The sequence below is a fragment of the Coturnix japonica genome, chromosome 20, assembly GCF_001577835.2.
Source record: "Coturnix japonica isolate 7356 chromosome 20, Coturnix japonica 2.1, whole genome shotgun sequence".
NCBI classification, from domain to species: Eukaryota; Metazoa; Chordata; class Aves; order Galliformes; family Phasianidae; genus Coturnix; species Coturnix japonica.
In genome coordinates this window covers 5,608,910-5,635,159 of record NC_029535.1, presented here as the reverse complement: position 1 = coordinate 5,635,159, position 26,250 = coordinate 5,608,910, and the positions used below count along the sequence as shown (strand labels likewise).

At 38.6% G+C, this 26,250-nt stretch overlaps 1 protein-coding gene across 2 annotated transcripts in view; it reads right to left on the bottom strand.

Moving 5' to 3' along the window:
- Positions 1–24,307, bottom strand: part of ARFGEF2 (ADP ribosylation factor guanine nucleotide exchange factor 2) — a 31,260-nt gene extending 6,953 nt beyond the window's left edge. Inside the window, exons 1-33 of one of the 2 annotated variants that reach the window (XM_015881575.2) lie at positions 24,041–24,307; positions 18,074–18,104; positions 17,188–17,311; positions 16,348–16,494; positions 15,969–16,148; positions 15,328–15,547; positions 14,633–14,704; positions 14,197–14,345; positions 13,694–13,824; positions 13,204–13,438; positions 12,855–12,954; positions 12,493–12,632; positions 11,700–11,808; positions 11,104–11,305; positions 10,524–10,635; positions 9,750–9,955; positions 9,469–9,553; positions 9,199–9,370; positions 7,996–8,147; positions 7,718–7,846; positions 7,345–7,503; positions 6,149–6,296; positions 5,394–5,493; positions 4,886–4,926; positions 4,632–4,801; positions 3,808–3,959; positions 3,509–3,681; positions 2,217–2,377; positions 1,656–1,786; positions 1,438–1,567; positions 966–1,101; positions 294–432; positions 133–187 (exon numbers count right to left, since the gene is read on the bottom strand). In XM_015881575.2, coding sequence (XP_015737061.1) covers positions 133–187; positions 294–432; positions 966–1,101; positions 1,438–1,567; positions 1,656–1,786; positions 2,217–2,377; positions 3,509–3,681; positions 3,808–3,959; positions 4,632–4,801; positions 4,886–4,926; positions 5,394–5,493; positions 6,149–6,296; positions 7,345–7,503; positions 7,718–7,846; positions 7,996–8,147; positions 9,199–9,370; positions 9,469–9,553; positions 9,750–9,955; positions 10,524–10,635; positions 11,104–11,305; positions 11,700–11,808; positions 12,493–12,632; positions 12,855–12,954; positions 13,204–13,438; positions 13,694–13,824; positions 14,197–14,345; positions 14,633–14,704; positions 15,328–15,547; positions 15,969–16,148; positions 16,348–16,494; positions 17,188–17,311; positions 18,074–18,104; positions 24,041–24,179 — 4,530 coding nt within the window. In that variant the 5' untranslated portion in view covers positions 24,180–24,307. The remainder of the gene's footprint in view (positions 1–132; positions 188–293; positions 433–965; positions 1,102–1,437; positions 1,568–1,655; positions 1,787–2,216; positions 2,378–3,508; positions 3,682–3,807; positions 3,960–4,631; positions 4,802–4,885; positions 4,927–5,393; positions 5,494–6,148; positions 6,297–7,344; positions 7,504–7,717; positions 7,847–7,995; positions 8,148–9,198; positions 9,371–9,468; positions 9,554–9,749; positions 9,956–10,523; positions 10,636–11,103; positions 11,306–11,699; positions 11,809–12,492; positions 12,633–12,854; positions 12,955–13,203; positions 13,439–13,693; positions 13,825–14,196; positions 14,346–14,632; positions 14,705–15,327; positions 15,548–15,968; positions 16,149–16,347; positions 16,495–17,187; positions 17,312–18,073; positions 18,105–24,040) is intronic. The other variant, XM_015881576.2, reaches the window with a different exon arrangement.
- Positions 24,308–26,250: the final 1,943 nt, after the last annotated feature.

Below are 26,250 nucleotides of genomic sequence, written 5' to 3'. Positions count from 1 at the left end.
TAGCCATGCCAGATACAAGCTAATGTTAATTCCAGTACTTGTCATCAAGCACATCTATTACTACAAAGTACTTCAGAAGCTGACCCAACACCACCTCTTCAGCTTAGCTTGTTGCCCTGAATTAACTCTTACCAAGTGCTTTTCAGCTGAATCTTCCTCCATTCCTGCTGGCCTCCAAGTAAGCAAGCTTCACATCAAGATAAAAAAAGTAAAAGAAAATGGTAAGTATTGTTGCTCCAAAACAGAGCATTAGTGTGAGAAGCATACCTTACTATATATATAGTATAACTTACACATGAGGAATGGTAGTTTTGAAGATTTCTAGCATACAATTGCACGTCTGGCCCCAGACTTCTGGGCTGAATTTCTGTCCATTTAGTATTACCAGATTTTCCAGGCAGTTTGTACCTGATCGAGCCAATTGCTCGTTTTCTGTGGAAGATATGTTTCATATTTATTAGCTTTAACAATATCAGCGAAACATTAAGCACCCTCTATTACTACTCCATTAAACACTTTTCTCACCATTTTGAGAGGCATGTTAATTCAGCTCAGAGCCTACCTATGAACTGTATTACAGTACCATCAAGCTGGGGACCATACTGAATAGAAAACAGTGCTCAAAAATACACTTTGAGAGACTGAAATCCAAATAGGGAAGACGAAGGACAGGAAGGAAGCAGAAAAAGAGCATAGAGTGGAACAAATAAAGGAAAGCAGAAATCTTTAGATTAGCAATACATTATTAAAAGCTGTTGCTCTGTCCCAGCAGCACCATAAAGACATTAACAGAAGAACTGATTAAATAGAATGAGAGCCTGGAATACTTAAGATTCTGCAGACATTTATTACATCACACATTCTGATAGTGGTAGTCATTACTCTTCAAAAATTCAACGTGTTTTCCCCTTAAATAATGAGTATCTAAAAAATACATTCATCAAAAATGCAAGTGAACTAGTTACCTTGTTTTACACACCAGTGTAGCTGTGCAAGTATGTCAGGAAGAAGGATTTCATTTAAAGCTTCATAAAATTGTGTAAATACATCACAGATGGCATAAAGTGCATGGTTGCATGTAGTGGTCATCCATTCAGACTTCTGTGAGGGGAAAAAAACACATTTATTTCTACATGGGTTCTACTGGCTCTACTGTTTTGAACAGTATGGGGATATTACAAAGCCTGAATACTTTCCTTGAGAATATTCAGTCAAAGAGAACAGAAAGGATATTATGGCAAGTTTATATGTGGGAGCTATCAAGCATTGGTCATCTCATACATTCAACAATACTACAAATTATCAATACAAATGAAGTTTGTAACAGCATGAGCCGGAATACACTGACAGTAAATAACACAAGCTGCCACCTGGATTGTTCAAGTTCTTGAGGAAAAAAAGGAGATTAAAGTTTGTTGGATTTTTTCTTTGTTTTACCTCTGTTTGTTGTTCAGGAAGTTTCATATTATCAAAAATCCGAAACACTATTCTGAACAGATCTTGCCACCAGTGCTTTTCAAAGGTATGGCCATAACTCTTCATTATTTCAAACATCACTGTTAATCCTCTATAAACAAACAAAGATTGTGTTAAAACATGTACTTGTGATCTCTTCCCTAACTGAATGCAAACCAAAACCAGAAAAGCCTTATTACCTTGTTCGAACATCTAATTTGCAACGATTTATGATACAAGAAAGCTCAAACAGAATTGGGAACCATCCTCTGACCCACACTCTGTCCCCAGGAGCAACATTCATGTCATCACTCGTGTATTCTCTTAATACCTTGGAGATGGTATGGAAAAAGAAGATTAAAAAAACATCATTATTCTTCTATACAGATTAGATACCACTAACAGTACACAGCCAGACTTGAAAAATTAGTTTAGTTTCTGCTGTAACAATCAACTCCTGTCAAATATAAATCTGAGACATATCAATCTGTGAAAGTAACTGGAAAATATATAAAGAAAATAAACATTTAAATGGCAACAGCTTCCATTTTAAACCAAAAGACACCTTGAACATGTTAACTAGTCCTAGTTCATTACTTATGTAACACCAAAACAATTCCTAGTTCTGAATACACTGAACACAAACTCTTGCTGCTGGGAGACTGAAATTAGAGTCTGAAAGTTCTTAGTTGCAAGAAGAACCTCAGTTAAGATAGGAAGAAGACTGTAAGAATACATAAGGGTTAAAAAAAATAAAATACCTGTGGTCTTTCTGAAACATATTTTGCACAATACCGAATAAGTCTAATAGCTTCCATGCTGGTGTCCGGAAATGCAACATTACAAGCAAACTCAGAGAGACATTTTACTGCATCTTGGAATGAATCAATTGCTGCAGGAAAGTGCTGTTGAAAAATATTTGCTGTGAAGAACAAACAAAAAACATTTCTTATAATTTACTGACAGAGAAACACAGATGAACTGACATTGGTCTACTGAAGTCAGACATGGTATATTGCTACTGAAACAACAGACATGAAAGGACTAGATTTTCTGGATTAAATGTAATTTCTTTCCTTCTGCTCTTCCTTGTGCCATCCTCCCACCCCTAATATATATCTACCAGTATCAGAATCTATAAATGTTCTCAGGTTGGGTAACTACTGATTTATAATCTAGGATTCCTTCATGGCTTCTTCTGTGGCTCGCTTTCCTTCCACAGCATATGTCACCAAATCTTATTACAATGCCATAAAAAATAATAGGAGTAAAGCTTGATGCATATTAACTAAGCTTTAAATTATTCAGATTCTGTAGCAACAGAGGAAAAAGCAGTTAGATTTCAGGTTAAGGGACAGACTAAAGACAAACCCAAGCCAGTACGTACAAGCTTTTGAATAGACTACAACTCTCAAGATCTATGCAATTCAAATTGGACTTGATCTTCATAGCTACCTTTCAACTAAACTATTCTAATTCAAATGAGCAAAAAGGTTTCTTGCTATTTGCATTCATTAACACTGTCCACAACTCTTTTCCCCCGCACTATTTAATTGGAATACAGCAGGTTCAGGACACTTACAGCTGCCATTGGTATTGAAATATTTGAGTTGGTTGTCTTCCTGTGAAAGTAGCCACGGTATATTGTTTGAATATACTTCTAGAGTAGATAGTCTATATGAACTAAACTTCACAAGTAATCACATACCAGTATCATAAACATGATCCCTACCACGTGATACTGAAACAGCATGAAGTTAACAAAATCTGTCAATGCAATTTCCTTAATCTGCATCAATTTACTGATGGGCAATAGAGAAATACTGAATTTTCTCCCAATTTGAAGAGTTCTACAGCAGGGGATCTATATGCATTTTTCCTATTAATAGGAATTAGGAGACTTAACAGATAAGACTTTGCTGCAGAGCTTAAATGGTTTAATTGGACAATCTTGCATTTATGGTGAATGCAAACCTCATATGCAGATCGGCCTTTTATGCTAGAGTTGCAGCAGCTAAACTAAAAGTAAGTGCATCTGTGAAGTATTACTTACTAACTATATGCGCTGTAGTTTGAAAGGCCAGTTCCACAATATTCCCATCATGGTCTGATGCTGCTTGGTGAAAGACTGCAAAGATATTTTTCCAGCCTGATCGAATATTACCAGCTTGAGAGTTCACCATCTGAGCAATACAGCGTATTACCATGTCCCGAATAGTTGGAGATCTTAAGAAAATAAAACAGAAAATAAAACACTACATCAACAGCCACTTTCAGATGCAAGACAATTAAATCCACACAAAGAAACAACTTTGAAAAGGCTTAATGTAAGCTAACATCAGTCCATCACACCTGTTTTTCTTCATAATATGCTCAAAAGGCCTTAAGAAGTCTTTCTGGAAGCGGAAGTTGGCCAGCTCTCCCTTCTCAAGAAATTTCATGGACAGCTGCCTTAATGAGTCTACTGCAAAGATGGCAACATCTTCATTAGGATTACAGCCAACCTAGAAGAAACACATTTTCAAACACTTACTAGCTAACTTATTACTTATGTAAGTAACATATCCATCATACTAGTTAAAAATCAGTCCACTAAAAAATCTCAAGCACGCTCTAGTTTCCAGACATTCAGAAAACGGGGGGCTGTCTGTCTCAGTCATGAGAAATCTAAACAGCCCCATGAATTTTGTATGCAGAAAGTGCAGAAGATTAAGCAGATAGATACTCAAAAACAAAACAAAACACAGGTTATAGAAAGGAACATGGTCCAAGCTTCCAACAAAACTAACTTTGTTGTTTCAGGATCACCTGCATATATTGTAGAAGAAAGCTAATTTGGTATTTGACCAAGAGGGCTATACAATAGCACAAAGGAAGAAGTATAAATACATAATCATACAGTGAAGTGATCCTTCATTATAAAAAGATCCTTCCCATAAATATTTCCATTTTTGTCTCCACTCTTCACATTTTGCAATAGATGCCCCATTTAGCATTAGAAAGTGTTTGTATAAGTAAGTGTTGTTAGGATTACTACATATAACCTGCTGAGAAGCCAGCAGACTTCTTTTTCTTTAAAGTCACAACCTGCACCATTCAGGAACATAAAAAGATAAAGCAGATGAAGAAGTCCTTCCACACTGACATATGTTATGTAACCTGGTTTTAAAAAATACCTTGTTGAAGTGATCTCCAATCACTTGCCAAATCCTTGACCACTGCAGCCTAATGCGACCCATGTTGTAGTAAGAAATCTCTACTATCTTCTGCAGGCTGAACATGCGTGGATGGTGTGGGGAAGCCAGCTCATCCATAGAGACAGCACACAGCCACCGGACGAAGTCAACTGAACATGACAACACACTACTGTAAATTCAGGATGTTACGTGGCAAGAATTCCTGTAGTGCTTCATATGGTTGGTATACATACCTATTGCGTTTCCATCCAGCCTAGTAGATCCTGTAAATATCCTACAGAAGAAACAAATGCATTGCAGTCTTAGCTGCACATCCCCAAGACCCAATCAAATTTTAGAGCTGTAAGCAATTGTCAGCAATGTCCTGAAAGTACTTTATGATCACACGTTTTGCAGGATGCTAACCACCTGCTACGTAATTTACAAATACTCTGTGGCTATCAGTACAAACAGCAGAAACACCAGAAAGACTACAGGTTCACCATGGTCCTTTCCTCCTCTTAGCTGTTCAGAGTCTTAGAAGTTCAGATTGCTAACTATGAGGCATACAGTTCACTGGTAAGTACAAACTTTATACTTATTATATACTCATTATACTTAGTGGCTCCAAAGACAGCATCTAAACATCACCTTTCATTTCTGAGAAAGAGGTTTTAAGAACAGAAATCCCTGCCAGAGTCTGCAAATAAAGCAAGGTCAGTAGCTTCAAGTCACATTTACCACAGAACAAATTTTAAGTACCTGTCCACTGCTACCACTACGCTCTGGGAGCTGGTCTCTCCTACTGACTCTTGAATGCTCGCCATATGCCGTTTATCAGCACCACTTCCAACAAGATTACCTGCAGTAAAAGCCATAAAAACAAACAGTGTTTAGCATCACGTCTCTAGAGCAACCCTAACTTTATACAAGTAAACAAGAAAAAGCAACGGTAACGTATATGGATCATATGGTGCCCTTGTGTGATCTGTGCCAGATTATGACAAATTAAACATGCAGTTAGAGGTGTTCTTTTTACTGAGGGCATCGCATTTTGGTCATTATGTTAATTTAGTTAAGATGCAATGCTGTTAATACAATTGGAACAAATCAAACATTTTTAAATATTAACTCTATCAGATACAAGCATCTAAGGTTAGGCAGAGTTCTGCTATATTCAGCATCATCACAGAATTATAGAATCATTAAGGTTGGAAAAGACCTCTAAGATCATCCAGCCCAACCATCCAGCATCCAATCATGGACAGCATTATCTCCCAACTCAAGTGTCACCTTCAGTTTTCCAAAGATTAAGACAGCCTGCTTTCCCTTCTAATTTACAGCTTTCTGTTCCACGTACTACAGGAGCAATAGATTTTTTTATGTTCTGTTAATCTAAATAACTTCCACTAGAAGCAAATGAATAGATACATTTTAGTATCTTACCACTCTGAGCCCTTAGCCATCATACTTCAATTATATATGCATTCTGTGAAGTTTGAGTTTATTAATCTTACCTAATCCGAGGCCCATGAACTCTTCCCCTCCAGATGCATAGCCTTTAATGATTCCTTCCTTTTCACGTCCAGCACCAGATAAATACCGAGTTTTTACCCCAGTTCCTATAAGCTGTGCTAGCTCCAGCTGGCTAATACATTTCAGGATCTAAAAACAAAGATATTTTAAAACATATTTTCTGGATACCACTATCTATTTATTCCTTGCATTCCCCAGGTTATCTAATCTTTAATAGAACTCTGACAACAACAATAACAGTTCTGAGGTAGCTTAAACAACAACATTACTAAAGCAACTGTAAATCAAACTGTGCTGAGTGATTCATTCAAGATCACCAGCTGCCATAAATCATTCAACACTGGAGGAAAAAAAAATAATATAGTGCCAAGAAATCTAATTTAGATCTCTAACTACCAGAAGTGACCTTTCTCTGTATCTCACAGTATTAGCTTTCAAAACTCGAATTGCATAACTGCATTATAGCAGCTGCCATTTAATAATGACAGTGCAAGTAGTGAAAAATGCTCAAACTGTCTTGCTATAAAGCATGAACAGGCCTTTCTGACTCCCCCACACTGCAACAGCCCTTGGATCAGCACAAGCATTTGGGGGTTGTGCTTTAAACCAGGTCCATGCGACTTATCAGCTAGGGCCCCTTTTGGTTCATATTATCTCACAGTCAGAGTCTAGCACCAGAAAATATAATGGAGCAGGAACATTCCAATTTAGCAGTATCACTGATTTAGAAGTGATTGAAGAGTTCTTGGAAAATATACTTTGGGAAAATAAGCATGATTCCTATAGATTATCCTCCCTTTTCCCTCACTAAATTACTGTGGAGCTACTTCTTCATGCAACTGTGGTCTAAAGGCTGCCGAACGCTACAAAGAAGTCAAGAGCTGTGAGCTGGATTATTTTTTATTACATGAACAAAAAAGCAGTAGTTTCTGCGTAGAATTCCATGAACTGCATTGAAATGCAAACTAAGCATAGTTTTAATTCCTTATCAAAAGCACCTACAAACACAACTAACAAAATTATACACTCATATCCATGTTTCAAGCAGAGTTGAAACACATCCCGGGAGCTAGATGTGGTTAATTAAAGACTAGAAATAGTAAGCAAACCAGAAGAACAAAATCCTGCAGATTTTAAAAGAACAATGCAGCTGCACGAAAATTATTCAGGTTGTTACCTCATGCCAAGAGTTCCCAAGATAGTTGCCATCTGTGTGAGCGACTGTAATAAGTGTCTTAATGGTATCTATGTTCTTCTGTTTCATTTCTGTAATACTGGAACTGGCAGTCAACAAGGAAAACCGAGCAAGGGCCTGAACATAAGCATCTCGTTCAAGCTACAAGACACAGAAACGTGACATTGTAATAAAGTCCTTAACAAGGCAGAGAAGGCTACTTGGCCAGTATGCCTATGCTACTTAATTGCATAATTGTCAGTTATATTAGAGCATTTTCCAGGGCAAGAAGAGCAGCAGGCAAACTAGCAAGTGCTCTTAATAGCACTCAGCAATAAAAGGCAAGCAGAATTCTTGAGAAAAGTCTCACACAAACCTGCATTCCAAAGATGCAGGCTATTCGAATTGCACAGCGTATGCCTTCCAAACAAAGGGATGCAACTTCTGTGTCATCACAGTTCTGCAAACCAACACTGTAAGCTGCCAACAACGGAGTCCAAACAAGCTAAAGAAAGGAAGAAATTAAGTTCACAAATCCATTAAGATTTTAGCCTAAAACATTATGATATAGGGACTAAATACATTTCCCCCACTTTTTTCCATGCTTGAAACTCTTAACAATGAAGACATATCAAGAATTTCACGGACACTCACTTTGAACATAGGCCTGACGTGATCCAGATGAGTGGCACTAGTAAAAGGAGCCTTTGCATGGCTTACTGCCTCCATTAGAGCTTTAGCAGTTTTAGCCATTTGTTCCATCTCCAAGTTGTACAACAGCCTCCGCTGCTTCTCATTAGCTACACCTAATGGGAACACGACGCAGATGCATTGTTGGTTTGCTTTGTTCTTTCCCGCCCACACACACACAACAGAAGAATTTGTACCTTCATATTGACAGACATTAAATGAAGGTGCTGACAATGAAATCTAATCTTCCAGAACCATTAGAATTCAGGAGGCCGTCATTGGTTGCAAGCTAGGAACTCCATCAGCAAAATCCACACCCCAATCTAAAACTTGATTCTACACAATATACCTAGATTCTGCCTTTTATTACATGCACAAGTCAGACAGGCATAGTCTATTAATTTACTCTGCTTATAATAATGGCTGTCAGTTTTAGTCTGACATCTTCCGTACAAAACAAGCCTTTAACCAATTTAAAAATAAAGTACTAACTTAGTGTAAGGATGAAGAAACACAAAAGTTTGTTTTGTTTCTGTTCTAAGAAAATTGCAAATACCATGGAAAATACAAAAAACAAAGCACTATGCTGAAGATTCAGAATTAAATGAATGACCACTGTGTATGAGGAGAGCACAGCTGGAGTCACTGCTTACTACTGTAGACTACACACAAATCTTTGTTTGCTGTGGATGAAAGAAAGCAACTGTAGAATATTACATACTCTTCAGCATCTCTTTTCTCAAACACTATCACAAGGACAGTGACATTTATTACCTATGAACTAGGACATGCTGCTGATAAAGAAAATGCACACATCTTATATATATATTATATATAAAAGCAAGAAGCTGATGAAGAAAATAACAGCAAATGTCAGTTGTTTCTTATCATTTCCCCTGCTCTTATTTAAAAAACTGAATCTAGTTTCTAGCGCCTTTATGTAGTGCTGCTGGATGCACTTACACAGCCATGTTTCCATCACAGAAATAGCTGTATTAACTAATAACTAAGCCAGTTTCATTCCAGATATCTATATTAGTACACTAAATGTAACTTATATATTGCACAGAGATGTTTTCAAAAGCAACCTGAACTCCACCATGCCATCCTGAAAGCTATGCAATAGTTCAGAACATGTGGTCATTCCAGTCTCTAGATCCTTCTTACTTGGTTTACTACTCTTGGTTGTAATTGCATATTCTTTTGTCTCCTTCATGGCGATTTTCTTTCCTTCTATTTCTTCATATATTGTGGATAAATACTCTACTGGCAGGTCTTTACTGTCATTGATCCCTCTATTCATTTTAATGTACTGTTCCTTTGTCATTTTATTCTTTACCTGTAGAAAAGAATCAAAATATCAGGTTTTGAATGCAAATTCTATGGAAATCTGAGCTTCTGCAAGTCTTTTTTTTTTTTTTTTTTTTTAATTTCTACCTGTGGACTGTGTAAATCTGTAGTCAGCATTATAATAGAGTATGCCAAAACATAGGCAGTGTCAGCACTAGCAAACAGCGTTTGCCTAAAAAAAGAAAAAATAAACATGTTATTGGAGATCTAATTCCTCTATCTTTTACCTTCCTTTTCACAGGAAAGAAAACAGACACACCTGTGGAAATACCCAACCTGGTAAGAGTAACAGTTGTACCTCATTCTTAAGGACCATGAACAAAACAAGCATTTTTCAGGCACTTATCCAATACAAGGGCTTGAATTACCGTTGGTTGCACTCAATGTATCTAGCAGCAAACTTCTCCATTAATCTATCGATCTTCTGGGCTTCACCAGGCAGCCGGAAGCCTTCCAGAAATATACGCAGAGCAGAGACAAAGTCTTTCCCACAGAAATCAAGCTGGTCCACATAGGCATACATCACTTCCTTGTTAAACTTGCTGCCTTCCCCAAGAAATTCCCCTGCTTGAGTCTAAAAAAAAACAAGAGACAGTTACTACGATGTAATCCAACTGCCAGCTTCGCAAGAAAACTTAAGAGTTGCACAGCATTGAATTCTGCAAGAGGATTCACTAAGTCAGCAGAGGAACCGTTATAAGGATGGCAGGAAACCAGCATCTCTAGAAAACAGACATAGCCTGCTTATTCTTGTTTTCCTTATTCCCCCCAAGGTGAAATGTGCATTAACACAGATCCAAGTAAAGCTAATTTGCACCCACTTCATATGCAGCGGAGAGTGCTTTGACACTGTGCCACATGAAATTCCTTCACTTGACAAGATACTGCTAATGCAGATATAAATAAACCCTATGCCCCTCAGCACTTCATTGAAAACAGCTACTTTACTAAAATGTCTGGGATGTTTTATTAAACATAAAGCAGCATTGGGATTAAGTATATTCATTAGAATCCTTATGCTTTTAATTACCTATTAATTAAATATGAACTCAGAGTGCATACAAAAGGATCAGACAGCAACACTGTAAGAGTACTCTTGTTTTAAAACAATATGAATTATCTTATATTGCCTATAGTCTTACAGAACAGAGACGTTCCTCTTGGTGCAGAAATTGTGCAATGTCTTCTGCTGTACTGCCAAGCATTCCCTGCTCCTGTAGATACTGTATTCCTCTCTTTGGTTTTTTGTTAAACCTATTCAGACAAAAACATGGTTGAAGTGATGTATATAAGTGAAAACCTCCCTCTTGAAATACCAGATATCAGAGAATTTCCATTAAAAATTCTGAGAAAGTTCTTCAAATTAATGAAACAGCAATGAACCACTGCTGAGCAAGAACTTCACTGCAACTACTTCAATAAAGACAACAAATGGCTTGAAGAGCTGGAAGACAATGTGCCTGCCTACCCAAATCAGTTTCAGTCTAGGTACATGCACACCTATATACCAGCAAAAAAGGAATAATATGAAACAAGCTCAACTCCACTAAAGATGTCACTGAATTCCTTTTTAACTACAGTATCCCCTCAGTGCTCCCTTCTGAAAGAAGCAAGAGCCTTCAAGACTGAATTCAACAGACACATGACCCTATACCTGTGACCATATAAGACTAAGAAACAACATGGTTGTACACTTTTTTTTCCCCCCATTATTGAACTTACAGCTCTATTCCATGTTCAATTATTTCCTTTTGTTGTTTGATGACTTCAAATTGCTCAGGGTCGTCTGGGACAGCAGTCTGGGTACCAACACTCCCAACTCCTGATGAAACAGTGGAGTCCAAGGAACTGACACTACTTCGTCTCCCTCCACTGTCAAGGCATTTTCCTTCAGCTATTTCCTGTTCAGATGGTTTATATGTACCTATTTATAAACATGAAGAGACTTTAGTCATCCTGTTTTGTAAAAAACTGTTAGTAAAACTTCTACTAAAAGTTTATAAGCCAAAATAATAATTTTAGCAGGCTTACTTTTTGCCAGACTATACTACACAAATGTTATACAGATACATTTCTAAAGTAGAATATGCCAGCTTTTATAGTGTCTGCAATGTTTTAAAAACAGACCCTGGTTATTCAAATCAGACATTTGGAGTGTCAGCTACTGTAACAGTATTAATAACCCTTTGTAAAATACATAAATGAATTGTCACGTAAAAACCTAGCATCCATACTAGTGAATAACTTCTGAACCACAAGGAAACACAGGAACAAACTTATTCAACAAATTAGTCTCCCTATAAGGTAAACAATCTTACCCAAGCTTGTCTGATGGTTGGGGTTCACATAAAGGTCTTTGCTCCATTCTACCATACATTTTAAAATAGAAACCAAACATTCAAGCCCTTTTTTCCTCAGGCTTAATTCCTAGAAATATCCAACAAAAAAAAAAACACACAACATACTTGTATCCACACATTTTTAGGATGCTTTACATCACACCATCTAAATCTTACTAAGTTTATCAGCTATGATGATACCAAGTACATTTCTGTCCCTTGACAATTTAGGTTGGACACATCTAGGCCTAAAGAAACCGTAACTAGTGATGCCACATTCCAGCTGATTTTAAGTGCTGGATCTATTCACAGCTGATAAGTACAATCAAAAGGCCATATACACCAATTCTTAAATGCAACTTAAATTTATGAATGATTATGAACATCCAGCAAGTTTCTATGGCATCAGACAAGTATCTCACTACTTTAACTTTACAGTAAACCAGCTCATCCAAACACTGACTCTAAGGTCTCTTGATATTACTTTCATTCTTGGTGAAAGAAACATATGATTAAAGAAGGCTCATTTACTGGCCCACTAAGGGAGAGAGGATCAAAAGAGCACAGAACAAGTTCAGTGTCACAATGCAGACACACTGCAAAACCAAGTAAATCAATCATGCTGCTTCATTATCCAGCTTAAATACTTATCTAATACAGCTAACTAATAAAAAATAAGTAGTATCAATAGGTTACAGGCAACATAAACTACAGGAAGTATCGGTAACCTATAGACATAATTGTACCTCATCTTCAAAGCTGTTAGCCTTACCTGCAAAGGTGTCATTCCCAATTCATGCCCACTCCGTCCCTGTGCAATTTTGGACAAATCATTTACAAGGCGTTCAAATATATTAGCAGCGTTTAAATCACAGTCATAGTTCACATAAATATCCACCACACACTGGGCATCTTGAAAAAAAAAAAGAAAGCACAAGAATTATAGTTCTATGTGACAGCATTCTTAAAAGCAAATACTCAGAGCAGGCAGTGGGTTTTAATATTCACATTTAACCGAAGCTTTAAGGAATCAAATTCATTTTTCCCCAAAGAATTTCTTAAACATGAGATATAGAGAAAATAATTTTCCTTTGCTGCCAGAGGAAGAATCTGCTATTTCGACAATATAAATACCTGCACAAATTCTAGTTAAAGTCTGAATCACCATCCATTTGTGCTCAAACGAGCTCGAAGAAGTCTCTAAAATATTCAAGAAGATCTCTTTGAAGAACACCTGCAAAATACATGAGGAAAAGGACTTGATCTGAAACTTGTTAGAACTATGTCAAGCGTACAAATTCATTTCTACTCACAATTTCTCTTGAAAAATATAATCTCACGTATGGAAGAACTCAAATACAGAATTAATTTATCAGCATATTATGCAAACAAAACCAAGATGTTAAGTTGCCATTGAATTTTTAATCACTGGAGTGTCCTTACTCGAGAATTAGAGATCAGAAAAATGGCCAGACTTTCTCACCTCGATCTGCATTTTTAAATGTGTCTTAAAATTCGAGAGAAGTGTGAGAAAGATGGCGAGAGAGAGTTCAAACACATCAGGAACAGATGAGACTCCATTTTTAGACAACGCTACACAAAGGTATTGCTTGATTGCATTGATGAACATTTCATGTGTCCTGAAAACTGGACCAGCATTCTGTAGTACTGAGAGAAGGAGCTGGAGAGACACTATCTTAGAACGTAATTCATGGGATCTAGAAAAAAAGAATCAAAGTAGAAAATAAAGATTTACTGTATCTCCAAATACATACTTGTATGCAGAAATCTTTCAGATACTACATTGTAAAGACATGAATGTAGGACTGACATTTGCTTCATCAAGCTAACTGAAATAAGGGTCTGAGTGATAAATTTTGAATACCCACTATAGCATACAGCAACTACTTATCTACATCCCTGTCTCCAAAAGCTACTAGGAGAGAACAGCGTAATTAATACAGTTTCATTACTTAGGATCTGGTGGTCCATCACCCAGTGGTTTCATGGAGAGCTTGCACAGTGACCTGAACACAAGGAAGGCATCCTTTTGCAGAATATGGGAAAATTTGGCAGCAGCTTGATGTCCAGATACATCTGCATCCTAAGGAGTAAAAAATAAAATACTGGACACTCAGTAAGACAAAGGAATAATGCAATTAAGAAAGATTCTACAGCTCTTCAAAGAATTAGTTAATGATTTGCTAACTCATAAATGAAACCTAAACTGGAATCCAAGTGATCAGGACTGCCTTTCTCTCCTCCCACCAATACTAAACTACAATTAACAATTAATTTTAGAACAGTCATTTTCAACATCTACTTAAGCTGAATTTGCTGCTTCCTTTCTGAACCTAAGCAGGACATGAACTTTAAGCCCTCTGTTCTTTGTCTCCTCAAAATCCCACTGTATTCATTAGCATAAATTTTTTTCTCCTTTCCCATCCATACACAGGCATCCAGTGAAGTTACTTACCAGATTATCAGTAGAGGAAACAGACTGTCCATCATCTGAAAGCCCATTTGTTTGTACATTTTCACTACTGGAGCCAGAAACAACAGTATCTGCAGTCTCTATTGCAGGTAGAGCCTTAGCCATTTCTGTTACTTGCTTCTCTTCAGCTACTAAAGGGGAGAAAAAAAATACAACTGAAACTTTTTTCAATCCATAACATTTGTGAAGCTCTACAACTGACTGGCACAGAAGCAGCAATAGTAAACTAGACGAATTTTCAGCTACAAGCAAAAGAAGAATCTGTTAAGAGGGTAAAAGGCCTTTCCTTATTGCTTTAGTATGTGTTCTCTACAAGGCACTTAGTAACAACATTAAGAAAGAATCTGTGCTTTTATAATTACAAGAATAAGAATTTTACAATAAACATGCATCTGTTTGATTTCTGAAGATTTGCTACCTTTCACAGCTGACTCAACCACATCTTCCAAGATGCCTTTAACCATTTCCTTTCCTCCATCAGTTGTTTCCTCTGATGAAACAGAGAGATAATTTTGAATTTTGTACTTTTGTTTAGGAAGAAGACAAAGGAAAAAGGGGACAGAGGCAGAAAGGTTAGAGGTAGTAAGTAATTCTCAAGTAGTTCTCATTTAAAACCTTTTCAAAGAAGTCATATTCTTTTATGTTATTTCCATAATTTATTTTCAAGCACTCACATTTTTAATGCAGCATCTTCGTCCTCTGTGTTTATCAAGTGTTATGATTTTTTCCCTTCTGAATACCTTACTTTTCTATTTTGATACAGTATATGCACATGATAACGTTCTTGTAATACATATTTTTACCACTATCACTTCAGGCATACCATGATTACGTTTCTCCTCTCCTTCCCTTCTGTCAAACTAATCGAGTTAAGTTCCAGTATAATTCTATATTCTGGAACCATATATAGTTTCATAAGAATTCTAGGACAAAAGTAAGCCTTTCTTCGGTGGTTATAATACTGCAGGCAATATAATAATAGCCTGGATACACTGAAAAGCTGCCAAGAAGATGTGAATGTTATTCGAGCCAATAGCCCCACTTGTTTCTCCCAGCAGTAGTGTAAGAGAGCGTTTTGCAACAGAAATGCAACTGAAAGCAATTCTTGTTCACCTGATGCTGTAGGAACCAAATCCTGCTCTGGCTTCATGTTTCCATATCCTGTCCTCTCAGGCTCACCATTAGTTAATTCCACACTTACAGGAGCAGTGCATTTGGCTTCCTGATAGTGCTGCTTTAACTGACCCATCTTTGGAGACCTGGTCACCGCTTGAATTGCAGGAGACTGGGGTTTTTGCTGATTTGTTTTTCCCACTTCTCTGGATTCTTGTACCTTGAGAAAACATTGTGAAAAAGAATTATCTAAGGCAGAAAACATAAGGGAAAATAAATAAATATGACAACTGATGTTCCCTTGAGAATTCACATACTTAGGAGAAACAAAGCAAAACACATTGCTTGGCTGCTCCAATGACAAAGACCCACTTCAGTTCAGGCACTGGAGTTTAAAGCTTATTTGAGAAGCATCACGTCATTTGTACAAAACTGTTCATCAGAAAGTGAAATGGTAAAACCTTGTAATGAGCGATAAGCTTCCTATTTTACTCTTAATTAAATTGGTACACTACAGCATGCTTCACTGCAGAATATGACAGCTATTTTAAATTACAAATAAACAGATATTAAACTACAATAGACACACAAAAGCATCTTATTAGTTTGTCAAGTTGAAGATGAGCAAAAGTAATACATACAGATTGATTTTCCATCCGTGTGAAAATGACATTTAGCATCTGTGTAAGGGTAGCTTTGGCAGTTGTCTGATTAATAAGATTTTTACTGGCCAGGTAGATGTTGTAACAAGTTCTAACAGTCTGGAGAACCGTTCCTTCATGAATTTCTATATGCGGAGATGTTACTGCAGTGAGGAGAGCCTGAAAAATTCCATGAAACAATAGATCTGAATTCAGTAACATATTTAACGCTCTAAATTCAGTAACATACCTAATGCTGCAAGAAATGGAGAAACTGGATCCTAAGTGGAGTTTCATGACTACTTTTTCAACTACAAAATCAATGATGGAAAAAAGCTGATTAAAATCACACAATCACAAACCGTATCAAACAAAATACCTTAATTATCTGCAGTTGTACTCCTTCATCTGTTTGAGGACCCTGAAAGCAATTGCAAATTGTGTCAACTATCCGGTCAATCAGGCGTTTCCCAGGAGCTCCACTGTCCGGGGCATTGCCAGTGATATGTCCATATGCAATAAGTTTCTAGGCGAAAAGAACACAAGTTAGTTCTGTAATTCTGTGATTTAGATAACCATATGCTGTTTAGTAAAATACAGTTGAGTATGCCATAAAAAGAGGTTTAGGCAGCCTACTTTGCTATAACAGTTTAAAAACAGAAATTCAACATCTTCAATAGCCTGGTCAGCAAATACTTGTGCTGTTCACACACTTAGACAAAACAAGATTTAATAGGTAATACTGCAACTAGACAAAATTTATTCAGCCTTTGAACCTTCTCACAACAGAAAGGTTTGGTCAAAAATGGCATGATGAAGCTAAGTCACATTTGTTTTTTCTTTAAGTATTGAGAGAGGAACAAGGTAGAACAATTCTGGAGTCTGATTTCCCAGCACATCAGAACTACAATGGACACCATGGTAAATATTCTTTTTAAAGCAACAGAGATTAAATATTTTTAAAGAACAATATAAGAATCTATGAGCTTCAATGAACGTTTGTTTCACTGTAAAACAACAAAACACATGAATTTCTTGCTTCTGCAAGGTGAGCTTTCAGCCAAATCTGATGATAACATACTTTGCAATTTATGCATTTAAACATCCACAGCACAGCTGAATGTTTTCAAGACAATAATACTTTTCTCTAAGAATGCCAAGAGCATACAAATTGTAACTGCATGTTATTCCATTCCACTCTCGCTGAGTTTTAACTTACCTGTAAACAATCCAGTGAAGTACTGACAATGCGCGGTGACTTTGACTGGCAGGCCAGCTCAAAGGGAAGGAAGTACTTATCAGCTTCAATGAAGTTTGCTTTTGGTGGAGCAACAGTGCCTTCTCTAGGTCAAAGGAGAAGAGTTGTTTATTTTTCTAAACATATTATCACAGCAAACTACCCATCCTCCTTTTTCACATTTAAAGCTAAATGGTACATAAAAGCATACAAGCAAAATGCAAGAATCTCTTATGCATTCTTTCTTTAAGAAGTTTGATTTTCTTTAAAATCACACATGAAAAATGCAAAGTTGTTTTCATTTTGCATCTGACCTTTTCCACAACCTGAAATACTGTAGATAGTGTAGATACTGTAGTGATAAAACTAAGCCATTCTGAATTACATAAACAGAGCCAGCATGAAGTACACTAAGAAAAAAAAAATGTATTTTTGGAGCTCATTTCAAAATCATTGCACAGTCCTGGAACAATGTTTTAATACTTTAGGTTAATAATTAAATTACATCAGTATTCTTGATCTATGTAATTAAGATCATATGCTATCAAATTGAAAATTGCGAGCAGCAATAGCAGGTATCGTAGTAGGCTATATTAAGCCCAGTAATAGGAAGTGAAAATCTAACACCTGTTAGAAGTTTTGCAATTATTTCATAGTGAAATTCAGAAGGCAGTTATGGTTTGAGTACCCAGAGCCACAGACATTGTGTAAGAGGGAGATATGGGCCACATCATGTTTTTGGCATAAAGGTGAGCAACTGAGTATTCACAAGTTCACTGCAGTAACTTGGGTGTACTTTCACATTTCCACTACCAAATTATTCAGTTTTGCTGTTTTCTTTCATAGCTTACAGCAGCTAATAATTTACCTTTGTTTTTCCAGTTCTGTCTTTATTTCATCTGGAAGAAAGAAAAAATGCAAAAGTTTTAACACCCAACATAACTGATTGACAACAACACAAATACCGAAAGTATAATAAAGCAAAGCAATTTCAAATCTAAGTCTTACAACTGAGTACTTGCTACTCCTTTTCTGTAACACCCTCAGCCTGACATCACAGACACCACCTATAGGGAGGTATGGCTCTTAACTTCCACATTTAAAAATTATTCTTCCCCAGATATTCTTCAGAAGGCATCTTAAAAAAAAGTATATATACATTTAAACATGTACCCCTACAAGTTACCACAGCTACATAACTTGTTTCAACTGCAAATTTGTCAGAAATGGATCATTCTATGGGGAGGCACCACTGGACATGCAGAGTTCAAATGACTTCAGTGCTGCCCACGAACCTTAGTCATTTATTTCATCTGAGAAGCATTAATTCTCAAGACAGTACATTAAGAATTGCAATGGATGGATGTTATCAGGTTAAACTGTGCACAAAGAACACCCCTTACAGAGCACACCTTCCATAGTATACCCATTTTTTTTTTACCATTACTGTCACTCCTCTACAGAGAAAGTGGAAGAAAAGTGCCAAGAAAACTCCAAGCTGTGACACACCACAGCTGGGACTTCCTGGGACTCTCTCCATTAATGAAGGCCACCACAGACAGAAGGCAGCATGGAGACAGTACTGGTACATCTGTCTCTTGGTTGAACTCTCCAGAGACATTTGGTTTTCTTACCAAATTTTCACTAAGAAAAGCACATCTTAATTACAGTTACAATCCAGCCTAGTGATCTTTCAGCCGAAACCAAAACCTGCTCAGCACCAACTAGTCTGGCCAGCCTATCACCCAAAATTTAGATCAGCTCATGTAGATGAGCTTTGGCATCCTCCTTTCTGTAGGCACTCAGCTGCCGGCAGAAACAAAGCTGAAGGTCATAGGCGCTGTCTTTGCTGTCATGCGGTTCCGATGGGAGGCCAACAAGGAAAGCTTGTTGGGAGAAATGCTTGGGGTGGGGTTGAGATGATTCTGTTTTTTTCCCTAAATAAAAACTTCTCAACCCAACCTCATTTGTAAAAATAATAATAATAACCAAGTTACAGTAGAAATATTAAGCAATGAGTCCTACCCAAGAAAATACTATATTGTAAAAGGTAATACTCCACAAGAAAACAGGTTTCACTCTTAGGATCTGCAGCTGAGAATAGGGTAAGTGCTCAATTGCACATTCAGGGAGTAACCAAGTTATGTGTATTGAGATTCTCTGGCAGGGAAGGAACAACAGACGAATATTTCTTCCTTTCAAACAAGTCACATTCATCATATACCAACCACAAGCAGAGCAGCACAGCTAAAGAAGTTTCAAATGTAAATTTCATGAAGATTTTAGCCTTAAGAAAATATGACCCAGACCCATCTTAATATTTTCTTATATTGTAATACCTTCACTGTCATTTACATTAAATCTTTTCTTAAGAATAAAGAAGAGTTGTGTTCCTTCAAAGCAATGATAATTTCATTTTCCAAAATCCTCCATACATTTAAGAACCAAATCTAGCAAACAAATTAAAAAAAAAAAAATAAAATCCCCCACAATTTCTTTTTATATAAAGGATTTTCCAAAGCAGCTTAAAAATGTCTGCATCACAACTATATTTCAATAAAAAGTGCTGGCAGAAAAAGAATAAGTCAGACAAGGAGAACAAGTTACAGGCACGCTCCTGCTGCTGATTACATCAAGGTCATTTGGAAATGTCCACGTTGCCAGAGCTCATTTGTTGGTCTGACCACCAAAAGCGAATGAAACACAAACTGTTGCCTAACTGAATTCTGTTATGCCAACAGCCACCAAGGCAGACCAGGCACAGGCAGCTTCTAGCAAGTGCCACACACTTCCATCACACATGGGAATAAGGGCACAGCCAAGTCGCTTCCACAGCTCCAGCACAGTCTGAGCACAGGTCAGCTTAAGGCCATTGCAGGACAAGGCTGACCCTCACCTGATGGTTCTGCTCTCAGAGCTGCCTGCTGCTTTCAAAGCCAGAAGGCACCGGCATGAATCCATCTACTCAATCAGAAGCATCTCTGACTCCACACCCTGGATGTGCTGCCCACTCAGCGCAGCCTTCCAGCATTCCTACAGCCAGCACAACAGGAGTAGCAAGCAAAGCTCTGCAGCCTTCTCTTCCAGAGCTTCTTGCTGCAATGAAAGCAATGCCAGGTACAGGCAGAAAGGAACTCCAATACCAGATGAGTGGTTTTCTTATATTGAACACTATGTATTAAAACAAAGGACATAGTTTCCTGCCTACCCTACAGTTAGTTGTATCCTATCTTAACAGTCCAGTTCATCACAGTGGAAGCAAACCCATTCACTGAGCAGCAAATGGCATCACTTGTCTCCCCACAAGGACAAGAGCAATGTCCTTCCATAGCAGCTCAGAACAGCAGAGAGCAATGCCAATGGAAACATGGAACAGTCCAAACTGCTTTCTGTTTCATTCCATTTTGTGTGAAGTCCACTGCATTGCCTAATTCCAGGTCGCGTGAGATGTAAAACAGCTACAGCAACAACCCAACAAACTGACTCTGATCAACTATAGAAAATCCTTTAGAGGAGGCTGCACAATGAAACAAGATCTTCTTGCTTTATCTCTGAGCTAGAGGTTCAGAAATAGCCAAGAGGTTTTACAAAACCAACAAACTTTCTCTAGACATGCATCGTTTATACCAAGAGATGACTTAAATGCACGCAGATTCCTAAGTGAAGGCATGGATTAAGAGATTGGTTTTTTTAAGCTTATTAACAAACTAACTGAACACATCCTGTTGTGTACAAAGCTCCAAGAACATACACAGAAATGCCTAGGCAATCAAAGGTCACAGAACCAGGCTGGCTGCATAGCATGCCGTTAAAAACAGTCCTAATGGGGTAATACAAATAGTTTGAGAGACCCAGGGACACAATTAGCATTTCGCCCACATGACCTGCTGTGATGTGATATGTGCCACGTTCCACTGCAAACCTGTCAGGATACAGACTGTTTCACTATGCTTACCAAGAATCACGTACACCTATAGCTCCACAGAAGTGCTTATTAGACAACTATTTATATGCTGGCTGGCTGTTGAAAACCAGTTTTCTTTAAAAAATAAAATAAAATAAAAAATTACCATATTCTAGAGCAGAGCAGAACAGTTCCTCTGTTTAGAAGTCCATTTCTCCCCACCCCTTGGCATTTACTGGCACTAAGGATACAGGATACAAGTATTACACCTACTGATGAGGCAAGAGACTGCATGAAGGAATCCATTCAAACTCTGCTTACTCAACATTTGCTCCGTCTGCTTCACCAGGGGGGAAGTGGAGAGAGCAAAAAAAAAGCCAACAAAAAAAAACACCTGAGAACGGGCTTTGTTACCAATCCCAGTTTCAAGGACACATCTATCACTGCTTTGGGCCAACAGTGCAAGCTAACAAGCCCTGCACAGTTCAGGAGTAAATAAGCACTCCTTTCACCCTTCTCATGCTTATAACCTATTTGAGCCTACGGTACTTCTCATTGCCATACAGTCACAAAGACATTTTGCAGTCCAAAACTGTAAACTACTGGTTCAGTATGAAAAAAGTTATTATTGGAAATAGAAGAAAAGTACAACAATAGTTTAATGTTAACTACCACCTAGATTTCCCTATACAAGAATGACAGCAACTGTCAGCAGTAATTTCTCAGCAGTGAAGCACTTCTATAATGTAGATGAAAACAGGACCATCATTCCCGCAGCTGGAAATGCATTCCTCCGTCTCACCAAACAGAAATTTAAGGCATGTGTAATTAACATAAGCAGTACTTCAGTAACATTACAGCAAACTGTAGAAATAGCTGCAGGTTAATTTAATTCGGTAGCTCCAGAATGCACCAGTTCCTCCCTATTTAGAATAAGAATTTACTTATGAATTATGTCTGTGCTTTACAGTTTATATAAGGTATAATACAACAATGCTCCATTAAAGAGAATACTGTACACATAAGACAGCACAGTAAACTTAGTGAGAGCTAGAACGGGATTACTTTAAATATGACATGGGGTAGGGCGGAAAGAACAACATCTGACACAGCGAGCAGGTCCCTAAAGTGAATCCAATCTGAGAGAAATGTCAAGTTATTTGTACTCAGGTTTAATTATCAGAGGCCAGCTGCATTTTACTATTAGTGGAAGTATTGAAGCTTCTTTCTTGAATAACATGTTGTGTAAATTAAGAAGTCTGGTCTGATTTCTGTAAGTAACATTCTACCTGCACTCCCTACCACATTTACTACAGCACAGGGCTTGATAATTTAAAACTAAGTTTTATTTTATAAGCTTAATTACACTTACATAAACTTAAGCAGATCTGATTTGAGTAAAAAGGAGCTTACTTCACCTAAAAAAGTTTAAGGAATTTAACACAAAAAACTGCAATCATATTGTCAACTTCAGATGAGGCAACATTTACCAAATATTATAGAAGTCCTTTAGTACAGTAATCAAAGTACTGCTAGGGCGGGCGAGTTGGCCAACAGAAGGTTATCTACTCTTGCTAACCCCTGTGTTAGTCCAGTGAAGTCCATGGACATTTCTTTTTCCTCCAGCAGGATCAGAAAAATGGACATCTATCTTCAGAGAATTAACAGACCCCAAGTGCACCGTACTTCAGACCCAAAGGTCAAACAGTTATAATCCAAAAGGCAAATGCTAATAGGTGACTACTGCATCCTCCCAACATCACAACCTTAGATGTGCTAGTAAACAAAAACCTATGCTAGCAATCTTTAAGGAAAGTTCCCTTTCTTACCCTCTAAATGAGTTTACATTGCAGAAAAACAGGTTCCCAAACAAGTAAAAGGTTTGGGTGGATACTGAAGAAGTCAGAAAGGGAAAGTAAGTAGAGAAAGTTGTTTCAATTATTCACAATGTTTGTTTCAAATAATAATAAGCAGCCACACATTTCTACCTTTCTCTGGATATACCATCATTACAGTTAGAAGCTACAGATTTCTTCAGGGTAAGAACTGCGAATAGGAAAATTAGACAATTTTTCAAGCTTGTTTCTACAGTACATTTGACGAGACTTGCATCCGCTTGGCTTACTTACACACTCTGCTCAACTCTCAGTTTTCTGCAAAAACACACTCAAATTAAAGGAAAAAGCGATCCATACCACGAGAGATGTCACCTCTATAAAATAAGAGAGGCCACCAAGATCTGAACCTGTGAGAGCCGCACTGCTTCACACAGAATCACAGAATGACCCGGGTTGGAAGGGACCTCAAGGATCATGTAGTTCCAACCCCCTGCCTGGCAGGGCCACCAAACATACACCTTTACTACATCAGGTTGCCCTGGGCCCTGTCCAACCTGGTCTTGAACACCTCCAAGGACGGGGCATCCACCTGGTGTTTCCTCTCTGCAACTGAACACATGCTTTCAGAACTTTAGCAGACACACCTACATAACAAAAGGATGGATTTGTAGCTGCAGATTTCAGAACCAGACTGCCAAGTTCAGAAGACATTTCAGTCCTGCAGGACACCACAGCCCATCTGGGGCTGCACCGCAGTTTCTACCAGCCCAGCCACAAGCTGGAAGAAAAGTATCAGATCCCACGAGATCAGGACGCACGGATCCCCACACAACTCGTTTCCTATTTAAGCTTGTCATTAATTTGCTCGAAAACAATCCTAGGGCGGCACACACTCTGTTCCACACAGAGGCCAGAAGCGAGCAGAGCAGACAGCAGCCGGGGCTCTCCCTGCAAACCAAAGCAGCGCTTCCCCCATCTTCCCTCCTCTCCCGGGTCTCGGCCCACACACCCCGATACCCCCGTTGTGTCACCGCCCCAGCCCCGGGCTCTGTCCCGCTCCGGGCCCGGCGGCTCCCAGCCCGGCCGGACTCACCCAGCGCCACCTGGCAGGCTCTCCGCAGCTGCCCGTGCGGGGGCCGCTTCGCTTCCTTCTCCGCCAAGATCTTCTCCAGTGCCCTCGACACGAACATGCTCTTGGTGCGGGTGTCCTGCTCGCGGGCCGGGGGCTGCATGGTGGGGCCGGGAGCGCTCAAAACCCATCACCCGGAACAGCCGCGCCTCCTTCAGCAGCCGACACTGCTCCGCTGACACGGCGCCGCCATGTTGGCACCGTCACGTGAGTCTCCGACCCCTGCGCGGCGCTGGCGGGGCGGGGCGGTTCTGTTATCGGTCCGGTTATCGGTTCTGTTATCGGTCCGATTATCGTTGGTAAAAAACGTCGCTAACAATTAGAACTCAAGCGCCAGAAATCCGATCTTCGTGGCCAGTTGTTTCTTCTTATATCCAGCTGTTTCTCTTCCTTTTACCCATAGACCCGTGGCCAGATGCTGTACACCCAAAACCAACCCAAAAGTCACTATGTTATCCATGGAAATAATCCGAAATTTCCCTCATTTGATGCCTTCCTTCAGAAACCTGCAGCCCTCATGGGCTGATACGTCATTCCTCAATGGGCTGGATCAAATTCCAGTGTCTAAGATAACAGGCACATTAGGTTGTCTGGACTGTAGATGTATTTCCTTATTTCCCAGTCTCTGGGATTCTCACCCCTTTGAAAGTCATTCATAGACCCTTTGTGCCAAGTTGTCAAGGTGTGCAGTTTTTAACCTAAAAAAAACCCACAAACAATAACAAAGAGTCCAAACACAAGCAGCTGTTCAACACATCAGTACTATTTCCTCCCTGTCCCTGGAGGTGTTCAAGGCCAAGTTGGATGGGGCTCTGTGCAGCCTGGTCTGGTATCAGGTATGGCAGCTGGTGGCCCTGCCTGCACCAGGATGTTGGGCATGAGCTGTGAGATCCCCTCTGCTGTCATTGGTTTTCATGGCTCATCATGAATCACAAATAGGATGGAACTGCCTCAGAGACCTGTCACTTATATCAGTTCTCTTGCCAATAATAGTATGTCCAGCCTCCTCTAGTATCAGTGAATGGACTGTGTAATAAACGTGGCAGTGCTGGAAGGTTAAAGTCCTTGTATCAGCTGAAGTTCTCATTGGGCAACTGACTTGAACTTTACACTGATTAAAATAAGTTTAGAATGGATCACTGTTCTGAGTCAGAATCACTGAAATGCAGGGCTGGGAAGGACTGCTCAGTAGGTCATTTAGTACATCTCCAAGCACTAAGACAGAACATTATGTCTTCTTGAAATGCTCTAATAAAAGAGATTCAGCAGCATTTCACTTTGTAGTCTCCAGTATGTTACTGACTGCCCAGTTGGGAAATTCTTCCTAATATCTGATTAGAAAATGGAAAGCCTCTATACCATGGTGATGGAAATACCAGAAAAGCTGAGAGAAATAACATAGAAATAGGATAATCAAATTATTTTTTGAAAATGAAGATATTTCCAAATCATGGCTATAATTTGGATTTTGTTTTCTACTGAATGTTTCAGTGTTCCCATATTTTGTTAGCATTCCTGGTCTCTTACACAAAACATATTGACTCCTGTTATTATATGGGTGTGCTGACATCGCTCAGTAACATCATGGATTTCACAACAAGAGTAGATTATGCTTCTTGCTGATACTTTGTGTATTAATTTTGTTGTACAACACAGTGAAACTACGTACCTTGAGCTTCTTTAGTCAAACTAACTCCATTCATTGGTTAGGAAAAATACAGCTGTTGTCAGAGTTGTGAGATTCCCCCTATTTTTCCTGGTGTTTTCCTAGCAGGATTCACCATGATATAATTTTCAGTTATTCAATTTCATGAGATATTGCAAAAATACCCTCTAGGCTTGTAAATGTCTTGAAGTTTTAAACCCCATTTGTACATCCTTGTATGTCTGTGATTCCTTAAGTGTGCCATTTCCAAGTATATCGCTTTGGGTATCAAGTGACTACAGTTTGCATGCCAGGTAGATAAGTTCATCTGCATTAAAGAATAAAACACAGATAGCATTATGGGGTCCAACTACAGATTTCAAACCTTGCTTCAAAAAGACAAGCCTGAGAAATGTGCTTTTCAGGTAAATGCTGATCCAGTTTGTCTGTGGGGAGGAATTGGGAAGGTGACTTGCTGTGCATCTCATGACTCAGCTGCCTCCTTTAGTTCCTGCTCTCAGCTCTACTG